General features: G+C 41.4%; 2 protein-coding genes across 2 annotated transcripts in view; one reads left to right on the plus strand and one right to left on the minus strand.

The window, feature by feature from the left end:
- Positions 1–47: 47 nt before the first annotated feature.
- ptger4c (prostaglandin E receptor 4 (subtype EP4) c) lies at positions 48–3,539 on the plus strand. Its single transcript, XM_061798351.1, has 2 exons — positions 48–1,156; positions 2,937–3,539. Exons 1-2 carry the CDS (start codon positions 299–301, stop codon positions 3,516–3,518), a joined length of 1,440 nt encoding a protein of 479 aa, XP_061654335.1. The 5' UTR covers positions 48–298; the 3' UTR covers positions 3,519–3,539.
- Positions 3,540–6,291: 2,752 nt separating this feature from the next.
- Positions 6,292–17,710, minus strand: part of LOC133489345 (glial cell line-derived neurotrophic factor) — a 33,362-nt gene continuing 21,943 nt past the window's right edge. The window contains exons 3-5 of the mRNA XM_061798352.1: positions 9,894–9,958; positions 8,969–9,182; positions 6,292–8,845 (exon numbers count right to left, since the gene is read on the minus strand). Coding sequence (XP_061654336.1) covers positions 8,334–8,845; positions 8,969–9,182; positions 9,894–9,958 — 791 coding nt within the window. The 3' untranslated portion in view covers positions 6,292–8,333. The remainder of the gene's footprint in view (positions 8,846–8,968; positions 9,183–9,893; positions 9,959–17,710) is intronic.

Here is a 17,710-nt window from a genome sequence, read left to right on the forward strand (position 1 = left end):
CTTAATGATTTGACTCTGTTTGTAGAAATTGGATCCACGGGGAGCGGATGGCGCTTGCATGCAGCCCGCATGCACGTCACAGTCCTGACATCAGCACTGAGCTTAAATACGCGCACAGGAGTGGAGAGTGTACACGCAAGCAAGTGCACCTCATACGGGATAATAACACTTGAAGCGAAGAGCAAATCGCACCTGATGCTCTTTTTGCAACTCTTTGTTTTTGTTTTTTTGTTTTTTTAATTATTACTTGGAGGACGACATGCTGCACTAGCACATGTCGAAATTGTCGATTTTCTAAATGATGATCAACGACAGCATAGCGTTGGCCACCAATGTTTCGGAGCCGCCTCTCGCGCTCTCGCTGGCCCACAGCAACCACAGCGCGTTCCCCGCGCTGAGGCTGGAATCCCGCTCACTGGTCACCTCGGCCACCATGTTCGCCGTGGGCGTCCTGGGGAACCTGATCGCCATCGTGGTGCTGTGCATCTCCAAGAAGGAGCAGAAGGAGACCACCTTCTACACGCTGGTGTGCGGCATGGCCATCACGGACCTCCTGGGGACGTGCTTCACCAGCCCGGTGGTGATCGCGACCTACGTGGCGGGCCGGTGGCCCGGCGGAGCTCTTCTGTGTCACTTCTTCTCCTTCTCCATGCTCTTCTTCGGCTCGGCCGGCATGTCTATCCTGTGCGCCATGGCCGTGGAGAGATACCTGGCCATTAACCACGCCTACTTCTACTCCCAGCACATAGACAGGACCATGGCTCGCTTCGCCCTCCTCTCAGTCTACCTGGCCAACACGGTCCTGTGCGTCATGCCCAGTTTCGGCTTCGGCCAGCACGTGAGACACTTCCCAGGAACGTGGTGCTTCCTGGACTGGAGGGCGACGGACCCCCTGGGCGCCTGCTACTCGTTCCTTTACGGCGGGGCGATGCTGCTGCTCATCGCCGTCACGGTGCTGTGCAACCTGGCCGTGTGCAGGTCTCTGGTGGGAATGAACCAGAGGACCGGGATCGTCCGGGCCGAGGCGGGCGAGCAGGGCGGCACCAGGAGACGCTTCCCCCGGCTGCAGTCGGTGTCCTCGGCGGCGGAGATCCAAATGTTCTGGCTGCTCGTTTTCATGACCATCGTTTTCCTGGTGTGCTCCATCCCTCTGGTGGTAAGAACACCACCGAGTGCACTTTTCAAAAATAATCTCGCAGCATACCACAAAAAGTATGAATGCTAAAATAATGATCTCTTCTCATTTCACTCACAAACTCAGTGTGGAATTCGGTTAAAACTGAGTGGAACTCAAAGCTATTGTTCTGGTGTTTGATGAAGAGCAACAGGTGGATACAACTTGATGCCACCTTTTGCCATCTAGTGGAAGAGCATTAAACTGTTCTGCCTGTCACTATACATTCGAGGAATAAAGATGTATTTGTAATTCCTAAGTAATCATTTTCGGAGAAATTGAATCATTTCCAACGGCATACCTGATGAGCCACCTTGGCTGGGAAGCTGCAGTATTTCTAAAGCCACCCTGGCTGCTGTGTTCAAGAAGAATGGGAAATACTCACACGCTGTAGCAAAAATACAAGTACAGATAGTTGTGTAAAAAAAATACTCAGGTAAAAGAAGAGGTACTGATTCACCTCCTACACTTAAGTAACAAAAGTGCAGACTCTGAAATGTACCATAGTACAAAAGTAAAAAGAAAAAAAAAATAGTCAAGCCAAGATTCTACTCCTGAATTTCAGAACTGTGGGGGTAAGAGTTATTTTTTTCCTCACCAATTTTCTTGGTAAACAGTCTGGGCTGACAATCATCAGCTCAATATCCCATCCATCCATCTTCTTCAACTTATCCGGGGTCGGGTTGCGGGGCTAGCAGCTTTAGCCGGGAAGCCCAAACTTCCCTCTCCCCAGCCACCTCGTCCAGGGCGATCTCGAGGCATTCCAAGGCCAGTCGAGAGACATTTCCTCTCCAGCATGTTCTTGGTCGTCCCCGGGGCCTCCTTCCGGTGGAACATGCCACAGCACCTCTTCCTCACCAGATGCTGCCCGAGCCACCTCATCTGGCTCCTATTGATGATCAACAATCCTAAGGTGTGCGGTCAACACCAAGTTCAGCTGAGCCACGGACTCTATGATTGCGTGAAATGGAATGATATCCTGGCTTCTATTTCTTTATCAACTACAGTGGTGCCTTGAAATACAAGTTTAATTCGTGCCATAACAATGCTTGTAACGAAATTACTCATCACAAATCATCTTCCCCATTATTCTGTTCCAGCCTCCCAAAAAACAACAAAAAGATGTGTAATGTTTTTTTTAAATGAGAAAAACAGCACTATAATATTTTACTGTTATAAAACCATACAGTAATGACTTAATTAAATACAATTAAAAATAAGCACTTTGCACCAATTAAATGTTCATTTTGCTGCTGGCCACCTGGGGGCAGAGTCAGACAGACAGACGGATATACCGACCTGTACATGAACTTCTGTACAGTCTCGCCATCTCAGCTCCTCACGGAGGATACGAGTACTGTTGCTGCACCGTTTGTGTTCAAATATCTGTAGTTTGAAGGGTTATATGTGTTTCCAATTATGTGTTAGCATTAAGCTATCGGACTAAAGGTTTGCACTCACAAGTCAAAGCAAAAAAATTAAAAAAAAAAATCGAACCGAAAAACCAAATGACAACTCGTATCTGGAAAAACTCACAAGTCGGGTCACCCATATCTCAAGGTCCTGCTGTACTTTTTCTTCTTCTTTGTATTGTCTGGCAGTCTGGCCATCCTGCGGCACCATGCTGCCTCTCACAGACTCGTATTGGTACTACAACAGACACCGTCGTGTGTGGCATTTCTCATAGTTTAAAAATGGGTTAAGATGTTAAAAATCCGGATGTGTGTGCCGTGCTTAAGCTGTCTTTTTTTCTGTTTGTCAGGTGAGAATCTTCGTGAACCAGATTTACGGCCCTGCTTATATTTCCGCCGGAGGGAAGCCCGACTACCGCAGCGACCTGTTGGCAATTCGCTTCGCCTCCTTCAACCCCATTTTGGACCCGTGGGTGTACATCCTGTGCCGGAAGAACCTGCTCCTGAAGGGCTGCGGGAGGCTGAAGCGGGCGCTGACTCAGGTGAAAGAGACCGGCGGTAATCAAATAGGCTGGGTCGGAGGTCAGGACTCCCCTCCGTCGTTCAAGACGAACGACACCAGCTACCCGTCGATACGCAGGAATGACGTGGAGCGGCGATCGGCCGCCGGGGACGCGCCGTCCTTCACCAACTTCGCCATGAGACACGCATGGGACTACGACACAGCTCCGGTCAACTTCCACCCCTTCAGCGTGGTGGCGAGCGCGGTGCCCGGAGGCACGGACGAAGTAGGGGCTAATGTGAAGCAGCAGCAGGAAGATTCAGTGAAGGCCTCACCGGGGCGCCCCACTTCTGCGCATGTCAGGAGAGGAGAGATGGTCACGTGCACGTTCAGCACCCCGAGTTCCTGTCAATCACTTCAATGCCTCTAATGCAGTGTTTCCCAACCTTTACTGAGCCAAGGCACATATTTTACATTTGAAAACGCTCACGGCACATACAAAAAATATGACGATCTTGTTTCACAAATTATATTCTGCTGTATAAATGGCAAACAGTGGAAACAGACGTTAATTGTAGTGGAAGACTATTTATCGTTCTGCCTGTCACTATATGTCGCTGGCATAGATTGTAGTAAATAAAAAAGTTCAATTGGATAATTTCCTCTCACATCTCACTAACATGCTGCTGCACAGTGGTTGGGAATCACTGATAAAATGACCTCATTAATACATGCAGCTTGCATGAATGTACCACTTTGACCAATGTACAAGGTACATGTTATTAGGTACACGTTCACATTACAATGACATCTGATACAAGGGATTTACAAAAAAAAAAGCCTCTGACAGTAATAATAATAATAATAATACTCAGCTTTGATGAACATTGCCTCACAGTGAGGGGATTTGTAATATTTTGCTTCCATTATTGAGCAACATGAAATACGAAGATATGGAATTGAACAATATGATGATAAGGATTTTGTTCATAACGTTGATAAAAACTGAGCATTATGATTCTTATAAGGGCAGAATTTTTGATACAGCTCTTGTATTGGGTTGGATTAACGTGTGTGTATATGAACTAATGTTGTGACTGGTGAGTGTTTTTTTTCTCATGGTTTGGAAGAGAGGTTATCAGATATTACCATTTACCTCATAGTGAGATAACAATACAGACTTGAACCGCATGCGACAACTATTTATTTATTGTTTTTATACAGCCCTTTCTGTTGGATCTCATTAGATTGGATAGTTTGTTGTAATGATTTGATGAATTACAAGAAACAAGAAATTGAACAACAACTTTAAAGCCTAAAGTTAATAATTGAACCTGTTGTACATTAAAAAAATGCACTTCTTTGATTTCAAGTGGAGCTGTCATCTAATTTTAATTATGCAGCATTTTGACAGCCTCTCTGATAATTGTGACTCGAGAAACCAACCAACCAAATGCATTTTAATCAACAAGTGTATTTGACAGCATGAAAAATAGATGCCTGGAAATGGACCTGAAGGTGCTTGATTCTGGCATCCCTTAAGGGTTAGTCCCTATTAAAAACTTGGACACGAACTGTCAAAGAGGTGCAGGTCCCCAAAAAATGCATTTAACTTATGCTGTGCCAATTTCCAAGCAAGGAAATGTATACAAAAACATCATTATTATACCCCATGGGTACAAATTAAACTTAACATGTAATGTATCGATTTGTGTGACTTGTTTGTGTAATAACACAATGCATGATGGTGTTGAAATGTACTTTTTAAACGACATGCTGCTAACCTATTCTGTGCCATAGAAAAGTGATGCAGGGACAAGTGAATGTATACAATTTATTTTTTTTGTATCACTACTTGCAGATGTTTTGATAAATCCTAAAAAAACATTTAAAAAAAATAAAAAAAATGTTACTTTTATGACATGTGACGTGTGTACCAATTACAAAGAAGTAAAACGATACTTAAGAGCGCAGTAGAGAAAATGTTACCAACCTGTCATGATGTTCCCATTCAGCCAACAGGTGGTGCTACAACATAAAAAGCCCATTCTGCTAACAAGAGCAAACGAAGACATATATATATATACCCCCTCGGGCTTCCCATACAAAAACACAATATAACAGCATAAAACTGCCCCACGTACATCATGAGTAAAATCGAAACGTCGTAGGTCGAGTACGTCGTAACTCGAGGACCTCCTGTATAGTTGAAGTTATGTGGGCCAGCAGACAAGATTGGCGTGGCAACAGGTAGAGAGTGAAATCTGATTGGACGGGGAAAAAAATAAAAAACTAACATACACGCAGTGTTGGGAGGATTACTAAAATAAATGCAGTTGGTTACAACTACAAGTTAACCTGTTGAAAATGTTATAGCAGTGTAACTAGTTCAGTTACTTTCTCAAAGTAAGACATAACTAATTACATTTGAACACATTTTCATTACTTTTCTTAATTTTTCATGCAATTTTGAATGATCAACAGGACTCCTGGATGTTTCCTCTAAAAAGAGGATTAAAAGCATAAATCATTATTTTAGAATCAACCACATATGTGTTCCTTAAACAAATAATAAACTGAAAATAAAACATGATGAAAAGAAAATACAATATAAAAAACGTGTTTGTTGCATATGTGTACAGTATGTGAAAAACATGCATATCATGCCATATTGAACTAATGACAAATGTGGACAATCTAGACAATATAGCTTCTTATGACAACCCATATAAGTGTATGTTCCATAAAAAAGTCCAGAATTATAAAAATGAAACTGTTCAAAAGTCAGTGTTCTTTTATGTGTTCAAAACTTTGAGTTTAAACTTTTCAAAATCTCAGACAAACTAATAGATTGTACCACAAGGTGGCTCTTCCAGGTCATATTTTGAAAAAAATATGCAATGTTTGAGACTTTGAACGGTACACGACCAGAGAGAGTCAATCACAAGGGTCAGCTTCACGTAACACTGCATACATGCACTGGAAGCAGTGCAGCCAAGGCATACACTATGAGAATGTTAAGAGAATGTTGGGAATTCATTAATTAAAAATAATAATATTAATAATAATAATTCATCAAAAAAATATTAGAATTTCGGTTGCAAATGTCGTTCACTGTTCTAATACATAAGTTAATAGACTGAAGTATACATATCATGTCATAATTCCATTGCAGTTGTTCATGTTGGTGACTCAGTGTTCAGTTCAATCAATCATCAGGCTCAAGTGTGTGAGGTACTTTTAAGCAAGGATATTTATTATGCACACAATGACATTCGACCGGACGTCAGTTTGCAGTGAAGATTTTATCAAGGTGTTGTTTTCACTAAAACAAATCCAGCCTGTGCATCTGCTATACTCAGTCTGACTTCTTTTTTGAGGCATTGGACTACTCTGAAAAAGAGATTCAGCACCTTTATGAAGTATGTACATTGTGTATGGCGGGAGCAAAAATAATATGAAATCCAACTTTTTGGCAATAAATAGATATACATCTACAATACAAAGTGGAATAAAACAGCTCTCGTGGGAAGCTATAATAAATAAATAATTTATCAGAAATAAATATATTTTACTTTTATACAGTAATACGTGAAGATGCATGGCATCCATTTGGCTGAGCTCACTTGAACATTGAACCCATTTACTTGTTATTGAACTTCTGGGAAGAGCTGGCATCACTGTGAGTTGTAAATATTGAACATTTCACCGCCGTCTGTTTGCTTGTTTTCCAAGATGAACACTCAGTCGCTGCTCGTGCTGTCTCGTGAGTCTCAGACTTTGGGCAGTCATGCATGTAAAAAAAAAATCACAGCAGTCACGTTCATATCGTCCAGTCTGTGAGTCTGCAACAAACGCTGGATAGAAGAAAAAGAGTTGTCTCGTAACAAGAAATCCATATGGTTGGCTCCATGGTGGCCTTCTGTGGATAGCTGTTTGAGCATTTATTCGTTATACTTGATATCCAGCTGAAGGTCCGTGTACTAGTACGGGCTTTGTTCGCACAAGTGCACTGGTGACAAACATATGGCCCGTGGGCCAAAACTGGCCCGCTAGGTGGTACAATCCGGCTCACAGGATGAATTTGAAAGTGAAAAAATACAAAAAACATTGTGGTGGTGGGGACTAAGGATAATTTTGAAGATTATTATGCTCATGTAAAAAATGGAATGGTAATAATTCCTAGGTCTTCATAAATTGATTACATTTTTAAGTGAAATGCTATATTTTTCAGTTCAAGATACCTATGGCTTAAATTTCTGTGCCTTCAAATACAATCATTACTACAATTTGTATCTATTATTTTCTATTATATCAGGTATGGTAAGATTTCAGTGGTATTGCCCCTTTTACATTTGAACTACAATGCGTTTGACACTCTTAAACTAGTAAGACAATTCAGCATGCTATTAGATTGACTGTGTGTTACTCGTCAAATGTTTTACTTCCTAATTTCCTACTAGTGAGGACAAAGAGCATACGAGTACATGGATCTTAAGCTGGTTATCAAGAATATTGAATAAATACTCGAACGGCTTTACGGAAAGCTGTTTGAGCATTTATTCCAACTAGTAGCATGTAGATGTCAACTAGTTAACTGTTTTGGCTCACTAGTGTGTAGATTTCCTACTAGTGTGCGAAAGCTGCCCTACTAGTGTGCAGTAATGTCATTCAGTGGTGGTAGGCAGGAATGGAAAAAAGAGTTGCTGTAGTGCTGAAATGTTTTAGCAGTAAAGACATCGAGTACTAGTACATGTACTTTAAGGTGGATATCAAGGAAATCGAATAAATGCTCAAACAGCTTTATAGAAAGCCTTCTCTTAGGCTCTGATTGTGACCTTTGCCCCCAGGCCAGTGATTCCCAACCAGTGTGCCGTAAGAGCTCATCAGGCCGCTTGTTCGTAAATGATTTATTTACTATGAATAATTTATCTTTGCTGAACTATCTAGCGGCATATAGTGACAGGCAGAACAATTGAAAAGCTCTTCCACTAGATGGCAGAATTCTTACGACTAACCTGTGCATCCACTTTTGGTTACATTTTAGTTAGGTGGCGTGCTGTGAGAATGTTTCTTGTGTAAAATATGTGCCTTGGCTCAATAACGTTTGAGAAACACTGGCCTAGTCATTAGCTGCACCCAGACCTCGTTCTCCATGACAGAAAAAACTAAAACAGGACGTGGCCTCCATCACTTCCTCCTTCATCTGTCTTTGGTGCATTTCTCAAGTTGGCTGTCGGCTCCTTCAGCCCATACAAATGCAGCTGGCAGCAGATAAGGACTGGATGGTCCTCCAGGTGGTCTGAGCGTCCATGAAGGACACTGGCTCGTATCGGTCGGGTCGGCAACACGGGTGGTTGCTGACCTTGCGGGCGGTACGTCGCAGGAGCGAGCCGTTCTGCATCAGAGCTTTCAGCGCCAGGTCGTAGTTAGTCCTGGAAGACTGGCAGGAACCCACGCAAAATTTGAAGAGGACGATCTCGTCCGAGTCGAAGCCTAGTCCCAGATCGCGGACTTTCATCTCTCGCTTCTCTATCCGGCAGTCCCGGCTGCTCTGCTTCGGCTGCTTGTTTTTACCACGGCCTTTTCCGTCTCCCTTCACCGCGTCCTCGGCCTCGTCCTTTTCTTTCCTCTTCCTCTTCTTCTTTTTTTTAGGCGAGCCTTTCGGTTGCGGTTCGGAGGGGTCCGAGGAACGTGGCGTGCGGCCCGCCCAGCGAGTGCTCGGATGATCGTCCGCTTCATCGATGACCAAAGGGTCTGAAAACAACAAATATAAACTGTTAGTTACTTGTGTTCTTCACACAAAAATATCTACAAGCTGGGGTACAATAATGACAAACAATCATGACTTTTCCCAGTGGATCTTAGCAGTTTCATTACCATAAAGAGGATGCCATGGAGAGTACGGGTCGTCGTCGTCTTCCTGCGCCTCGTCCTCCATCACCTCTGGCAGCGTCACATGAAGTTGACGCTTCTTCTGGCCTCCCAGCAGGCCCGCCATGTGACCCGAGTCCACTCCTGCACCGGCAGCACCGGCTTTAACGCGAGCTCCGTCGACCAGAGGCAACAGAAACAGGAGCACCCACAGTAGCACCTACAGGACACAGAAGACTTGTGAGCTGAGGTCTCCTCTTGTTCATACATGTTTAGCAACTACATCAGTGTTTCACAACCTTTAATTGAGCCAAGGCACAATACATACATAACAACATTACATAAAAAAAATTGCACTATAGTGAGTGTGTGTCTTAGCCACCAGGAAGCAGTATGATACATGTATATGTATATACATAATGAAGAAGTACCATTAGTCATTTTTTGCAGAGGCTAAAGAATACCATTTGTGTTCAAAAAGCCATAATTCTGAAGGGTTTTAACACTATGACATTGATAATAGCTTCGTTAGCCCATCTATGGCGTTTTGCATTGTGTGGGAGCATTAACCTAGCAGACTTTCATCAGACAAAGTTATACGTTTTCTTCAATACAAAATGTGTAATTGCCTTTTGTTTGATGTTTAGTTTTCCAGTAAACGTCGACTGCTTGTGGCAGTAAACAGCCTGAAGGAAGCGCTTGATCTCTGAAACTCACGATTTTTGCTTAAAAAAAAAAAATAATCAGCCGAGCAACTGCTCACACCTCGAAAAATTTTAAGTCGGGTCACTCGTGAATGAAGTAAGTAACCAATGTAGCCCCGTTTTGTGGGATTTTTGTATTTTTGTTTGGTTAGAGATTTCGCGTGTACCTTGGCTCAATAAAGGTTGGGAAACAGCGACTTAAGTAATAGCATTGATAGCTGCCTAACCTTTGCCAACATCACAGAGGTCGTCTCTGGTGCCTCCTTCCTCCGATTCCTCCATCGGGTCCCGCCTGGATGCAATAAGAAAAAGAGGGAGGGAGGAATGTGAGAACAAGGTATCACTCTGTCAACTTCCCTCCTCCTTTGAAAAGGGTAACATAAACTAAAAGCACAACATGCGGGCAATATGATGATTTCACATTCACACAATGGTTCAGATACTGTAAAATAAAAAAAAATAAAAAAAACTACACAAAACCCCTGAAAAAGGGGACGTGTCAAATAAATCACGTCCTCCATGCCCAAGGACACCCGTCTTTGTTGCTCCTTAAAGGACCAGTGTTTGCTTACAGCTAGTGTTGGCTTGTCGCTTCATACATGCATGCAAACAGTCCCAAACAAAGAGCAACATCTGCGATATACTTGTCAAAAGCATTCTTCACGAGTTATTCCTGCGGCAGAGCCGAGATCGCTTCACGGAGGTCTCGGCCGAAAAGCCCCAGACATGCAGGACAGGTGATAAGAGGTGTCACGGATGCAGATGTTTATATATAGTACGTGCAAGTGTGAAGGTTCGAGCCCACCGCCCGTCCCGTAACATGAGGTCATCAAGTTCTTTTGTTGATCCCCCCTCCCCTGCAAATGTCAAAGGAGGTCAGCGCATCAGGTGTCAGGAAAAGTCCAGCTTGCTCATCTGTCTTGTAGCTGACACTATTGGTGTTAGGGTGAAGGTTAGAGGTTGACAACTCATACACAACTCTTTTTCATCCAAATGTATAGAGGCCCAAAACATGAAATGAGGGGTTGGGGTTAGGGTTGCGTTTGGTTAAATTGTGGCCACAATATAGCTATAATGTGCATAAAATGCTAATTTGTGGCCCAAAAATACTAATTTGTTGCCATGAAGTACCTGTGGCTTCGTACAGGACACATTCACTAGAAACATTAAGTAGAGGCAAAGGCCGACTTAGGCAAACTTATTAGGCAAAATGAATAAAGTTTTCTTTGACTTAAAGCAATTATTGTATTTGTCTTAATTAGTGTGCTTAAACCCACATCAAAAGGTGTAAACTATCAGGATAATTTCAAGTGCCCCACCACCCCAACCCACCACCCCTTCTCATGCAATGGACTATTCCATCTTCTTACTGCACATGTGTAAACTTCATTCAAGAAACACATTTGTTGGCGCGTTGTGAGGAGAATGAAGTGGAAATACAAATCAAGCACAAAAAATCAACTACTAAAACTATATTTTCTGTTCGGGAATGCAAGTAGATAACTATAATTGAAATCTTCATCAAGAAAGAATAATTTGCTTCAATTACATTTTTTAAACAGTACAAAATATCATTTGATTAAAATAGATTCTACACACTGTACTGGTGTATTAATAAACATATATAAATAAACAAAAAAATGACAAAATGCTAACGGTAATATATAAATATGTTAAGCATTTGCATGGTAGTATGTGGGGATTCGGATAAGATGTTGTTATGACTTAAGTAGCCTTTTAGTCCTCAATTAATTTCTTACATTGGCAATTCAGCTCTCAGCACCCTTGTGCAATTATGCGACGACGACAGGGACAACCAACACCGTCAGTGATCCCTAATACTTTGTATTCATTCAATCCTGCGTGGTTTTTCTCAACCCGACACGGAGAGTCTGGCCCAAGCACAACAGTGAAGACGGGGAGGAACATTGTGGACATAATTCACACCGACAGACAGCCAACACACCATGGCTGCAACATAAAACCAACCCATGTGGACTTCTTTGCCTTTGCATCTCCAAGCTGATTTAATCCTTACATACAGTTGATTTTCCATACGCACACACAGTAGCACTGTGGGTCAACTCTGAAGAGGCCAAGTATATCCTCATAATAATTGTCCATATCAGTGCTTCTCAAATGTTTTACACCAAGTACCTGAAATCAATTGTTTCTTTGTTTATTTTTATATCACTACATTACCGCTACTTGTTTTTGCAGCTGCAGTCAAGGTACCCTCTGTCCTCTGTGTGACTTCTGTTCCTGTGTTGCTCTTACTTATTCTTTTACTGTTTCGAGATTCCCCCTTCAAAGGCTATGTTTCGGCGGGAACCTGTGCAAATGTGGTGGCCACACAGACAGTTCTGGGGACTGTTTCAAGCTCCCTGTTGAAAAATGTTACCACTGCCCACCCCCCCCCAAAAAAATACACAAATTTATGGCATGTACAATTTCAAGATTCCCTCCATTACCACAACTGTCCTTTAACAAACACTGTTAAATCGAAAACCCATTTGAGTACACACAGGTCAGCCTCAGTGTCCACAATCTTTCTAGCACCTGTAAAAAAGAATATAATTTTTAGATCGTTTCATTTTTGTGTATTTTGGGTCTTTTGTAGGGATGTCCGATGCCACTTGTTTTCAACCCAAACCAGTATGAGTACTCACGCTTGAGTACTCACCGATACCAAGTACCAAACACAGACTTTTCTTTCTTTCTTTCTGATGCACATGATGATTCGGCGATGTGTCAAAACCATTGCTGTGTTGAGCCAACTACTGGCGAGGAGGACTTACTCAATGTAGAGTTATTTTTTGCCGTAAGTATCAGTGGCTGCTATCAGCAGCCTTCACGAGTACCCGATACCTTGAAATAAGGCCGGTATCGGCCTGATATCGATACCTGGTATTGGTGCTCGCCCATCCCTTGTCTGAAGTCTGCAGAATGACATTTATGGTATTCCTTTTGCTGTTAAATCACAGACAAATTTGACACGAACAGTATGTAAAGCTTAAAAGCTGACAGCAGTGGGAGGCGGGACACTTCTGAGGGGTCGGTAGCGTGCAGGCCTTTGTCTGCGGGTCGAGTCCCATTCAGAGTTCCTCATGCCACAGCTGGGAGTGCTTAGCCTCTTTAGATGACTGTGCTGGGAGTCTACAGGGGCCCGTCTGCTGGTTCATTTCACCCTGGCACTCCGGAGCTGTTTACAGACCGACGCCCGAAGCCTTTTCAGGGATGCGTCGAGGGGGTGAGGAGAGAGTATGGAAAGCCGTTTGAGCGTTTGTTCCAAATCCTTGATATCCATCTTAAGGTCCATGTATTCGTACGCTCTCACCAGTAAGACAGTTATTATACTATACATATTGCAGGTTAGCCAGAAACTGGAACCTCAAATGAAATTAAAAAAACAAAACAAAACAAAACAAAAACATAGTTCTGGATGCGTATATCATACACAGTTGGTATGCAAAAGTTGTGTGGAGACTTTCTCTTTAGCGATAAAGGCTTCTCATTGGACAGCATGTCAGTGAAATCCTATGACAAGTGTATAGTATCTAAAAACTATGTCAACACACTCCCTCGTGAAACTTCTCTGGAAGTTTTCTGCAGGTTTCCAGAAATGTACACATTTACCTACCTGTGGCTTTATTTTTGTAAATGTTATCTCTTTGCCTGTTTTTCTTTTTTAAAGTAGCACATACATCAGTTGAAGAACATTCATCGTGTACTATGAAAGCCTTTCCCATTTGCGTGTACAGTCTCAAACATTTGATGATAAACAAGTCAAGAAGATTAAAAAGTGACTCCTAAATCATTTGGTTACAAGTGCAAACTGTCATAATCATTAATGCAATTTCTACCAGCTGGATTTGCAATGAATGAGAGGTCAACGAAACATAAATGTGTTTGTGATTAAGGATGTAGGTGCCTACTGTATACTGTTACTAGCTCAGAGCTGGCTGCTTGCCGACATTCTCTATAAACCTCTCACCTTGTTAAAAAAAAAAAAAAAAAAAAAAAAAAAAAAACACCACCGCCATCTCTCGTGTTTCACCAAACCTCTCTCATAATGACTCTTTATTACGGACAAAATAACACTCTCTGCAACGTGCGCGTGCACGTACGCAAAATGACCTCCAGGGTTAACTTGTCACTAACATGGTGCCTGATTGCAGCAGTACAGTAAATCACTGCTGGCTCAATAAAACACACCTGCAGTGTAAGAAGAGATGTGGGAGAGGCAGAACACCGGGAGAGCTGCCTGATCACTACCAGACACCCAACAGTCCGAGGCAGGGGGGGTCCCGAAAGATGCACAATGTGAGTATGCTGACTAGCTTTGCACACTGTAGAATACATGCATTGTTTTTTTTGTTTTTTTCCATTTCAACAAAATCAGGATGCTATTCCAAATGTATCAAATTAGACCTTATTTATTTAAATATTTCTGAATCATTACCATGGATCAATTGACTTAACCAGTGGTTCTAAAACTGGTGTCCGCGAGCCATGACTTGGTGGGTGTGCAAAATAATTTGCAAATTTATTACTTTATTTTTTAAAAAGGGAAAACGAAAAGAAGGATACCTACAGGATAAAAGAGGATAACTACAACACATATGGGGACTAATGGAGCAAAAAAAAAAAAAAAAAAACCACAATAAACCAATTCCTCGCCCCTACCTTAACTTTGGCCAATTAAAAACACCATCAGAGTATCATCCCATACATATGACATTTCTGCATAAATAAAGTTGTTGCTGTTGGTTTTTTTTTTAAGGCGTATTATTACAGCAATAAAGTCAAAGTCTTTTTGATAACAAAAGGTCTATTTTTTTTAGGGGTCTCTTTTTTCAGACAATAAGGCATCTTTTCCAGAATAAAAGATTTAAGCATCAATATGTTTATATGTCATGTGCACAGTAAAAAGACAATGGAAACACAGAGATGAAATTCTTACTTTGCTTGTTTCCTTCCATTAATATAAAGAATATAAAAACAGCAATTATAAAAGGAAAGGAAAGACAATTGTAAAAAAAAAAAAGTGAGTGTGTTAGAGAATAAAATAATATTTTTGAAATTCCCTTAATAGAATATGACTCTTATTAAACATTGAGTTTAATAACATCCATCCATCCGTTTTCTGTACCACTTCTCCTCACAACGGTCACGGGAGTGCTGGAACCTGTCCCAGCTATCATCGGGCAGGAGGTGGGGTACACCCTGAACTGGTCGCCAGCCAATCACAGGGCACACAGAAACAAACAACCATTCGCACTCACATTCACACCTACGGGCAATTTAGAGTATTCAGTCAACCTACCACGCATGTTTTTGGGATGTGGGAGGAAACCGGAGCACCCGGAGAAAACCCACGCAGGCACGGGGAGAACATGCAAACTCCACACAGGCGGGGCCGGGATTTGAACCCCGGTCCCCAGAACTGTGAGGTGGATGTGCTAACCAGTCCCATCCCGTGCCGCTGAGTTTAATATCATATTATGACTGATTATCATATTGTGCTTTATTTTGGAAGATTATTATTACAACTTTATTCTTGTAAGATTATGACTTTTTACCCTATACTTTTTTAAAAATCCTATAATAATACAACTTTCTTCTCATAAAATTTTTCAACTTTTTTTCCCTAAAAACTATGATTTTGTGTTAAACATAAAAACATGGCATTTTTTCACAGAAAAAAAGGGAACTTTTGCATTCATATGGCATTTAAGGCTACGCATGGTAGTTATGGTTCATGGCTTTTGGATTATGAGGGGGTCCTAAGAAGGAAAAAAAAAACCTTGTAAACAGCTCCCTGGACCACAGAAACTGGATTAAACTAGCATTTCCACTTAGTAATACTGTGTCTCTGTTCTTGATGGACATTTGACTACTTTTCCTGGAGAAAATTAAGAATCAACTGATCAAGTAATAGTTAGTTCTTAAATTTTATTCTTGTTAGTTTTTTTTCCCATCCGTTATCTGTACCACTTGTCTTCATTGGGGTTGTGAGTATGCTGGAGGCTATCCCAGCTGATTTTGTGCGTGAGGCGGGAAACACCCAGGACTGGTCGCAAGCCAATCGCAGGACACATACAAACAAGCATTCTAAAGAGAATTTAGAGTCTTCAATTAACCTAAAATGCACATTTTTGGAAGGTGGGAGGGAGCCGTGCTTGCATGTTTTTTTTCCCCCAGTACTCCGGAAAACCTGCCACCTCCACACAGAAATGACGGAGCCCAGATTCGAACCCAGAACCTCACAATTGTGAGGCAGATGGGATAACCACAGGCTCCCTTGCTGCCTGCCCATCCCTAATGTATCTACTGTATGTTGCGATAAGTTGCAAAACATTATGATACAAGATTGATGACCTTTCGAATGTTTCCATTCATTGACTCCATCATTCCTATTAACTATTAACTGATGAATTGGCAGCACAAAAAATAAAAAAATAAAAATTGGGAGGTCACAGTCACCTTGAACTTCGACCACTACAATCAGAACATCTCAAAATCGGTTTGGAGCGGTTGAATCCAATGAAGTATGACGGATGGGCGGACAGATGAAGAAAGGATACCTCTGAGGCCTTTTGCACATTGATAGGAGAAAAGTTTAGCAGTTATGACAACCTGCACATTAAATAGAGTGGAGGGAGCTCTGAAGATTGTTACATTTGGATTCAAGGATTATGTTTTTGATCAAATTGGGAATGGGAGAATGGGGAAAAGACAATGCAACTCAAAGATAAGAGACACAACAACTACAACAACTAACTTCATCTATCACTACTGTCTAAAACCCACAAAAGACAGCTAAGCTACGTTAACGTCACCGTTAAGCTCACCAATAGCGGTCAAACATGAACTAATCTGCATGCCCATAAAATAATGGACAAATACAGACAATGGTTTTGGGATCATTAAAAAAGAATGTGAATGTGTTAGTACAGCTAAATAATGCAAGTACAGATAGTGAGTGAAAAGTGGCGAATGTGCAAATATATGTTGTGATTAAGCAAGATTGTATGACTTGACTTGTTTCCACCAGGTTTATGACTTCACTTAGTTGATCTTTAGTGGGTACTCAACTTCACTTGCTTAATTTTCGCCACATTAACTTGGGACTTTCTCGAAAGACTTGGCTTGCATATACTGTACGGTATGTGACCAACATCACAACACTTACGACACTGACGTCATATTGCAAAATATGAATGTCAATGCTCAACCACATATACATAAATATAAAATACAATATATGGACAACTGAAGTAGAAACAGTGAATGCTTAATTTTTTGGAGAGGCTAAAATTTCGATTTCTCCCGTTTTATGACACGCTACGCTATGAAACACAAGATAAGACTTTGTTGAAGAGAAACATACGAATGACTACCACTAAGTACAACAACCAGATTTAGCGAAATGGTGAGTATTGTTTTCAATAGTTTGTTTTTATTTGTGTCTACGCCTGTCCATCGAAATGTGTCTTTACGTGAAATGGGTCCATGGCGCAAAAAAACGTTGGGGACCACCATACTGTGTTGAAAAAATATCAATGACATCCTTAATTAATCGACTTGCATCACATTATAGTTGACTAGAAAAAAAACCCTTGAGTTGTTCAATCCCTGAACTGTACATTCCATATTAAATTCATTCCCGGTCTACATAAAGATCACTGCTGTACTCACCACAGGAGAGAAAAAAAAGATCATAATTGTGTTGGCTGCAATCGTATGATAAGGAAAATTAAAACTAAATCCCTGCTCAGCATATTACTACTTCCTCAGAAGATGGGAATTGTCATTATAAATCTTGGAAAATAAATTCCTGTTTCCTTTATTCAGATTATCACCAAACTGTAATGTTCTTTTCCATAATCCTTCTTAATGCACCTATTCCAAAATGACTATTAAAAAAAAGTCATTAAGGGCCTTAGACTTTCCCTCAGTACTGTAAATTCCATATTAAATTTATTCCCTGTCTACACGAAGTTCAACATTATACTCACCATAGGAGGAACCCCCCCCCCCC

Source organism: Phyllopteryx taeniolatus, chromosome 14, assembly GCF_024500385.1.
Source record: "Phyllopteryx taeniolatus isolate TA_2022b chromosome 14, UOR_Ptae_1.2, whole genome shotgun sequence".
Taxonomy (NCBI): domain Eukaryota; kingdom Metazoa; phylum Chordata; class Actinopteri; order Syngnathiformes; family Syngnathidae; genus Phyllopteryx; species Phyllopteryx taeniolatus.